At 43.5% G+C, this 9,205-nt stretch overlaps 1 protein-coding gene across 1 annotated transcript in view; it reads left to right on the top strand.

Annotated features, from left to right (window-relative positions):
* Window positions 1-1,481: 1,481 nt before the first annotated feature.
* LOC104961841 (WIZ zinc finger) overlaps window positions 1,482-9,205 on the top strand; it is a gene marked incomplete at its 3' end in the record, with an annotated part of 24,968 nt that continues 17,244 nt past the window's right edge. Inside the window, exons 1-4 of the mRNA XM_010790190.1 lie at window positions 1,482-1,627; window positions 1,736-3,139; window positions 3,709-4,149; window positions 5,005-5,427. Coding sequence (XP_010788492.1) covers window positions 1,804-3,139; window positions 3,709-4,149; window positions 5,005-5,427 — 2,200 coding nt within the window. The remainder of the gene's footprint in view (window positions 1,628-1,735; window positions 3,140-3,708; window positions 4,150-5,004; window positions 5,428-9,205) is intronic.

Genomic DNA, 9,205 nt, shown 5'->3' on the forward strand with positions numbered 1-9,205 from the left:
TGGCTGCGGTGGGAGACTACCCTGTGCCAGAGTCCTGCACGGGTCTGATTTTCAAGACCCGCTCCCGCCCCGCACCCGCGACGTGCAATGCCGAACCCGCCCCTCTACCCTCACATATTGCCAATTAGTTCCGCAACCCGACCTGACCCATCGGCACAGGATCCGCAACCCGACCCGAACCCGCATATATACAGTTGCAAGAAAAAGTGTGAACCCTTTGGAACTACCTGGAACCACACAAACAATTATATGTTTTTATTGAACACACCATGTAAACATTCACAGTGCAGGGTGGAAAAAGTATGTGAACCCTTGGATTTAATAACTGGTTGACCCTCCTTTGGCAGCAATAACCTCAACCAAACGTTTCCTATAGTTGCATATCAGACCTGCACAACGGTCAGGAGGAATTTTGGACCATTCCTCTTTACAAAACTGTTTCAGTTCAGCAATATTCTTGGGATGTCTGGTGTGAATCGCATCTCAATTGGGTTGAGGTCAGGACTCTGACTGGGCCACTCCAGAAGGCCTATTTTCTTCTGTTGAAGCCATTCTGTTGTTGATTTACTTCTGTGCTTTGGGTCGTTGTCCTGTTGCATCACCCATCTTCTGTTGAGCTTCAATTGGTGGACAGATGGCCTTAAGTTCTCCAGCAAAATGTCTTGATAAACTTGAGAATTCATTTTTCCGTCGATGATGGCAATCTGTCCAGGCCCTGAGGCAGCAAAGCAGCCCCAAACCATGATGCTCCCTCCACCATACTTCACAGTTGGGATGAGGTTTTGATGTTGGTGTGCTGTGCCTTTTTTTCTCCACACATAGCGTTGTGTGTTCCTTCCAAACAACTCAACTTTGGTTTCATCTGTCCACAGAATATTTTGCCAGTAGTGCTGTGGAACATCCAGGTGCTCTTTAGCAAACTTCAAACGTGCAGCAATGTTTTTTCTGGACAGCAGTGGCTTCCTCCATTTTATGACCAACTTATGCAGGAATCCAGGTAATTCCAAAGGGTTCACATACTTTTTCTTGCAACTGTATATTCAGTACAGTTTCAGTTCTCCATTTGATTGGCTGTCTGCCAGCAAGATAAAGCGGATAAAATACTCTAAATATAGTGTACACTTAAACTGATATTGATTATTTGCGGTACATTGCTCCCATGCTGTAACTCATGTCTGATTCTCCAAACTAGGGGTACCGACTCTTTTCTATTCTAGGTAACATACTTACTATTTAGAAGCACCTCATAAACCAAACATCAAATGATCCGAACTATCCCTTGAATCCCGTCTTTCTCTAAATCTACAAATACTCAGCATGAAAGTGCCTGGTTTTCAAATAAAACCTACATAATTTCAAGAAAACTAATACAATAAGAGCTTGCCAATGGTGTGTACTTGTGACTTGTTTGAAGCAGAGATGCTTCTTTCACTTGTCAGACGTCTCAACCAATGTGTTTCCTTTCTCATGCTGTCCAGACTTGACAGTGAAGATGACCGAGAACCTGGAAAAGTGCAGCACTTGCATACCAAGCCTGACTCATCTCCCCCTGTGGAGGGGCACGGTGACAACAACGAGAGCACAAAGGCAGACGAGCCAAACACATCCCAGCCCAGCCAAACAGACTGTGAGCGCCATATGGAAGAAACCTAATATGCCTGCACACTTGATATCTTTTTTCTTTGTATCTTAAGGGCTCCTTCCATTCATAATCGCTCTGTTTTTCTCTTCACAGACAGCGAAGTGTGGAATGTATCCGAGGAGCTGTTTCTCTCCAAAGTAAAACCAAAGGAAGGTTGCCAAATGGAAGAGGAGGCGGATAATAGCGAGGCAGAGAAGAGGCCCAAGGGAAAGGAAACCAAGGAGCCCGAGAGAGATGTGTACACCTTCCCAGGAGACTCTGACCCCGAGAGTCCCCCCCCCGCCCCCTGGGCTCAGTGCACATTCATTCAGCAGTGCAGAAAGAAGAGGGTGCTGCTCAGGCCTTTCTCTGGACTTGGCACTTTGAAACGCACATTGCCTGAGACTGACAGTCCTGGAGAATCAAACACCACCGAGTTGAGTCAAGCTGGAGGGGTGCTTGATTTTGAGGAGGCAGCAAAGGAAGAACGGAAAGAAGAAAAGGGCTGTAAAGATATCTTCACCTGTGTGGAATGTAGCATTTACTTCAAAAAGCAAGTCCACCTGCAGGAGCACATAGTGGAGCACTGTGAGAGTGGGGCGGGGGTGGGCAGGCGTTTGGGAAAAGGAGGACGTTTCCAGTGTACCGAGTGCGGCTGGAACCTGGCCAATCGGATCGCACTGTCCGATCACCATAGGAGGCACCAGGAGTCCCGTCTGAAGATCTTGGGGGAGATTGAGAAACTGAATGAAAATGGGAAGGCGAGAGAGATTCTTGAGGGTAAGACGGTGAAGCGTGTGAGCTCAGCTGTGATGCAAGATGCAAGCCCGGCCTCGGTTCCAGGGAAAATGTCAGACCCTGAAATAGTTGCACCTCTTTCCCCAGTTTCAACACCACAGGCAGACTCAGCAACTCCTACGGTTCCACGAGCTCAGGCCCGTCGCCGCTTCATCTGCTCTACGTGTAACTTCAGCACAAGAACCCCCCAAGCGCTGGCTAATCACGCCAAGACCCACACCAGGAAGAAAGCAGCCGCACTCCTGGCTGGTTCCCCGCCCTCTTCCCTGGCCTGTGGTCATTGTGCCTTCCTGACCTCCAGTCAGACTGTAATGAGGGAACACCAGAAGCTTGTTCACCCAGGACAGGCCTCCGTTTGTGGGCCGCAAGCTGATAAGACTAGAACTTCAAAACCCAGCCTGGATTCGGATCTCCTCTCTGGGTCTGGGTTGCTTAATGTGAGTCGAGGAGAAAGCCAGGAGGTAGTCTCTGCCTCTGAGGACAGCATGATGCCAAACTCGTCTCCAAGCAGGATGGTTTTGAAGCGCGTAGGGAACAGATACAGCAAACGAGGGAAATCTTGGACCAATCTTGCCAAGTTTCTGGGTGACGACAAACTGATCGGGAGTGAAGAAGAGCAGGACGAAGATCAGAGCACAGAGCTGGACGATGAGAGTTATCAACAGGACGCTAAATCACTTATTGGAGGGAAACGGCACACCAGAGCACAATCCAACACAGGTGAGGCTCAATGTTAGACTAAAGGCTCTAATGCTAATGCTAAGCCACCTTTTACCAAGTGTTCCCATGACCACAAACCAGAGAAGTATTTGGTTTTAGCATTTGGACAACACTAGTCAAGCGCTCTAATAAGTTTGAAACCAGATCATACAGAACATTGTTTTTTTCAGCAAGACATTACAGAAATGTATAACCTTCCCAAAGAATAACAACAAATAATGGAATACATTTAACAAAAGGCACAATAAAAAAAAAAAATTATAGATAAATAAATAACAACAAAAGTATACAGAAACAAATGTTGACAGTAAACAATCATTCAAAAGGAAAATCAAAACAACATACATTACTAAACATTATGTAAAATGACATGTGGAATTATCAAAAGGTCTTGACATTAAGTCACAAACAAGAAGCTAATGTGATCATTATGAATAGGAATGATATAGTTATTCGTCTTAAGTATAAGATAAAACCCAAATTGTGATCAAGCAGAAATATCCTGGAATGTGTTGTTGTTTTTTTGGGTCTTTTGTCTGTTCATTCAGAATCTGTCTTTTCCTTTCTAGAGGACTGCTCAGCACAGAACGCTTCACTATCCCTGCCTCTTAAGAAGTGTGTGAAGGAAGAAGATGAACTGGAAGTGGAGAAAGATGGAAAGCTTTTATTTTTGAGGAGAAGCCACCGGGTTCCCGCTGCTCCGGCAGAAATTGACAGCGATGATGACGACGACGAAGACATCGACGAAGAAAGTGTTCGGCGCTTCCTGTCAGAGGGCTTCTTGGATGTGGACTCGGACGAGATGGATGAGGACTCGGAGGCGCTCAGGAGCGTGGAGAGGAAATGCCCGTACTGCCCCGATCGGTTTCATAACGGCATCGGGCTGGCCAATCACGTGAGAGGCCACCTGAACAGAGTGGGCGTCAGCTACAATGTCCGCCACTTCATTTCCCCCGAGGAAGTAAACGCCATTGAGAAGAAGTTCTCCTATCAGAAGAAGAAGAAAAAAGGTCAGCAGCTCGTTGGGGTTCTTCCATGTGTCGGCTGAGAAGGTTCTCAAGCCCAGACAGACAAGGCCTGTTATTTCTCTTCATTTCAGACACAGACACTTCTTCTTGAATAACAGCTGAGAACTCTTGATATGAACTGCTTTAAGAAGTGGTGTTTGGCACGTAAAGCAGACTAGACAAAGCAAGGTCACAACATAAATCTGAAGGGCTTGCAAGATTGCTGTATTAGCTAGATTAGATTAGTTTGCAGAAATAAAGTCCTAAACCAAAGCCATCTAGACAAATAGTTAAGGGGTCTTCAAAGTAATTACAAGTCGAGACAGTATACCAAGAATCCCAAATGTCATTTGCTGCCATTTCAAATGTTATCAGCATATTTAAAAGGCGTTATCAGCGTTACTTGCTACTATTCTAATGTGTCAGATGGGCCAAACTGCACTTACTACAGTGCAAATATAGATTTACAGGAAATTGATAACTGAAAAACACGTAGAGCTTTGAACACAAAACAAACAACCTTTTTAGGTTTAAGCATGTACGAGTTATGTTATCTGTCAGTGTCACCTTCTTTTATTTCCTTGTTCGGTTATGAAGCATGTTAATAGATGAAAAAAAACAACTAGTTTGTAGCAGGCTTATTCCGAACTATGGAATAAGGTATCATTTAAATTAGTTATCAGCCTGCTAGTGGCACAAAAGTAAAAAGTCAAAACTATTTATCCTCTGAGGACTATGAAGGTTGGTTTGAAATTGCATGGGAAACTCAATTGGATTACCAACATACACACCAACGTGGGTATATCAATCAAGCACATGGCACTAAACCTCCTCTTGTTTTGCCTGTCCTCTCCACAGTTGCCAACTTTGACCCGAGCACCTTCAGCGTGATGCACTGTGAGTTCTGCCGCGCAGGGTTCGACACCCGGGCCGGCCTCTCCAGCCACGCCCGGGCTCACCTCCGAGACTTCGGCATCACCAACTGGGACGTCACCATCTCTCCCATCCACATCCTGAGGGAGCTGTTCCTCAGCAGGCCTGATCTTGTAATCCCCACCGATCCCCCTCGGAGCTCCGGCTCTTCACAGGAGGAGGAGGAGGAGGAGGAGGAAGAAGAGGAAGGAGATGAAGGAGATGAAGAGGAGGAGAGGGAACTAGGGGAGGGGATCGTAATGGTGAAGCTGGAGGAGGAGACGGAGAGTGAAAGGACGCTGAGAGATTCACTGCCTTCAGGATCTCCTAAACGATGTAAGAAGGAGGACGGGGAAGAAGAGAGCGAAGGTGAGTTTTCATTATTGATCCGTCCTTAAAAGTACTAATGTACCTTACTTAGTGGTTTCTTGTTGTCGCTAATCAGTGGGTTAATCTGATGATTACTTTCTAGATTAATCGGTTAATTGTTTAATCACTTATTGCCTCAAAACTCACCTGTTCAGATTGGCAGACTCACTCAGCATTAAACAGCTGGTTTGCTCGTTTACATACCTGTCCCTCCCTCCCTGTCTGCTTTTTAATGTATTGTGTGGTGACACCATGTTTGACCATAATTCACCTTTTGTATTATGTTGCCACACGGACCCTTTAGTGGGGACACTTAGCTTTAGCTCGTCTTTCCTGCCTAGCCTTGTCATACTGAGCAGACGTGTATTTACCTTCTTCATGTTATCCGATAATAAAGAGTGGAACTCTATTCTCAACACACCGCCTCCGACTCCCTTTCATCGGCACTGCAATTGTCTCTTTTCCTGTCTGCCCTGTATGTGTTTTAAGCTGTGCTGATTTTACTATGAGAATCAATACATTTTTAATTGTTAGGAAATTAAATGTATTAATAGTCTAATTAATGTCAGTGTAACATGTCCATCAGAGTTTCTCAAAGGTGGGGTCTTTAAATGCTTTGTCAGTCAACCAAAGATGATCACTTAAATATGATAATAAAATAGTAAATAACCGTAATGGAGATGCTGAAAACATCATTGTCTGCCATCGTGCATTAATAATTATTCTAACGATTATCAAAATATTTCTCGGCTACTGTTATGTCTCAACTAATCGATAATTCGACTAGTTTTAGCAGCTTTTTAGTTATTAAACTTGTCACAGATTTTCTATAAACTCAGAAATGTTGCCTGGATGAATACAGAAGACTGTAAATATGCATAAAGCGGTGGAAATGTGAGTTTAGATGCTGCTGCTGCTGTTTTAAGTGCCTTTGTAAGCTGTTTACTGAAAAAACACTGGACTGTCTGACCTGGTTGACACCGCCACAGGCTACAGTGAGTGAAGAGAATCAGGAGGGTGTCTGTGCAGAAAATCCGTCTGTGGGAGTGTGTGTTTGTGTGTATGTATGTCTATGTATCTGTGTGTGTGTGTGTGTGAGAGAGAGAGAGAGTCCCTGATGCCCGGTGGTTATGTGGCACTCGGTGCATTTACCCAACCTCCGCCTCCACTCGATTGGTCACGCCTTAGCTTAGCGGTGCATATGGGGGCAAAATGGCTGCTTCCACCTCCCCGTAGACCCAAACAATAGCGGAGAAAACTGTCTGGTTTTCGGCTGAGTCCGATGCACTGCGGACGGGTGAGTACCGCGCATTTCCGTGCGTAATCTCCCCGCGTATATTTTATTCTGTAAACATGTAGTCAGACAACAGCCATTAAAAAAAGTATTCATCATGTGAGAGTATGTGGTGAACAATGTTGCAGGACATGCATGTTCAAAGCTCATAAAGCGGGTCAGTGTGTGTGTGTCTCATGTGTGATTTCGGCTCTTTGTGATCTGTGTTTTTGTGCGTGTGTGTCTGGGATGACGTCCAGTATTTTTCGCTGCTGCAGGATCTCTATAAATTCCCCACAGTTGCCCAATCCTCGCCATTTTTACTGTGCTTTGATTTTTTTTTTATAGAGGACACGCTGTGCTTTCATGTGCAATCATTTGTGCATATTTTCAAGTGGTAAACTAAGAGTGAGATTTCCCAAAAACGTGCTAACTTTGTGCACTGATCCCCGGGTAATCCTATTACAACTTATCCGGAGTATAATGGAAGTATCACTTTTACTTCGGGAGGTGTCACTCTCCCTGAGCGGATACAAAGTCAAGTTTAGTTGCGTTTTTTAGATATAAATAGCCGTCTGATTACGCATTGTCTCCGTTATAATAGATGGTGTTATAACGCTGCGCGAGGTGTCACATATTTTACAGTCCACAGATGAACTGACACGCGCAGATCCGCCCACCAGACAGAGAGCATTGTCTGTCTCCACGTCGCTTTTGATTTACCGATTTGTCGCAGAAAATGGCACTTTTGTTCCAGGAATGCCTGACTGCGGGGAACCAGAGAGACTGCCATGTTTGTTTCATACAGTAGTGCAGTTTTACTTTGTGTGTGTGTGACAGGAGTTGATTTATTTCCATGTGCATCATACAGAAGATGTTTTTATACTCTGTTATTTTAAGGAGGGATACATTACAGGATATTTCTGCCCTCAGCCTGCGTCTTTTATTCATCCTCAAATATGTATTCTTATGCTTTGAACAGCTGATTTATATTAGGTGCAGACAAAATTAAATCTGATTGATTTAAGACAGATACTATGAAGATATTATTTGTCTTTTGACACATTATTTGGTCGATTTATCGATCAGTTGATAGATCCAGAAATCAAAACATCACTTGATATTTGGATGGTTTATTCTTTCTTATTAGGATCATTTGCATGGTCTTTCTACACAGGAGCTGAACTCGACTGAAGATATTCTTATTTGACAAACACTAATTATCTTTTGTCGACTAATTGATTATCTGATTTTATCAACACATGAGTATTTCCACAAGAAAGTCATGTAAAACATCACTTTATTGAAATGTAGTATCCCCCAATAGGCCTCATTCTCATGGCATTTCTACAGAAGGGCTCTTTTTTCTTTGTTGACTAATTGATTAGCAGATTTAATTCATACATCTGTAAAATTGAGTCCCTCCACAATAAGTCATGTGAAAAACAGCACTTTATTTTAAGAGGATTGATTCAATCAATCAATCAATCAATCAATCAATCAATCAATCAATATTTATATAGCCCAATATCACAAATGTTACATTTGTCTCAGTGGACTTCACAGTTTGTACAGAATATCAGTATGACAATACGACACCCTCTGTCCTTAGACCCTCTGTCCTTAGACCCTCACATCGTACAAGGAAAAACTTCCAGAGAAAACCCACAGTTTAAAGGGGAACATGGGAGAAACCTCAGGGAGAGCAACAGAGGAGGGATCCCTCTCCCAGGACGGACAGACGTGCAATAGATGCCGTGTGTAAATCAAAAAGATAATACATTTTACAACATAGGTAGACCAAGTGTTTGGAAATGCATGTGTCTATAATAAGAAGATGAATCCACGAGGATGTCAACAATCATGTGGGAGTCATCAGGGAAGTAGTATGGTGAGAGTCTGGCAGGACCGCAGAGACAGGTTCAGCCACGACCTCGAAGTCCAGGTCTCAGATCAGGACTCAAGGATAGAGGATCCAGGACGCGGATCGCAAACATATCCACTATCTGGCGATAGTTAACATGGCCATTTCTACACACAGGGCTGTCCTTCGACTTAAACATTTTTTAGGCGTTTTAACGATTTGTTCACACATCAAGTTGATTGATTATTATAATCTGTTGAACTAAGATTCCTCCACAAAAATCTGCGGAAAGCACTTACTTATAAATATTATATTACCAGAGATCTCGCTGTTGATAGGTTTCCCTTATTGTCGTAATGCACTATAGCTACAGCTCGTTCCCAGGTCCTCCAACCAATGCAATATACTTATAACATAAAAGGCAAGGAGACATATAATGGTGCAAGCGAGGTGGCAGGGAGAAGAAAAAAATGTACAACAAAGATAGAATAAATGTCAAATGATACCGTACACTACATTAAATAATCAATAATACATTTGATCTTTTCTAAGTGCTTTTTCAAAGGGGGCTCAAAGACACTTAAACAGTGGTGATAAAAAGGAAATAAAAAAAATATTAAACAACACAACATAATTCCACA

The sequence above is a fragment of the Notothenia coriiceps genome, unplaced genomic scaffold (genome assembly GCF_000735185.1).
Source record: "Notothenia coriiceps isolate Sejong01 unplaced genomic scaffold, NC01 NC01_scaffold00033838, whole genome shotgun sequence".
In the NCBI taxonomy this organism is placed as follows: domain Eukaryota; kingdom Metazoa; phylum Chordata; class Actinopteri; order Perciformes; family Nototheniidae; genus Notothenia; species Notothenia coriiceps.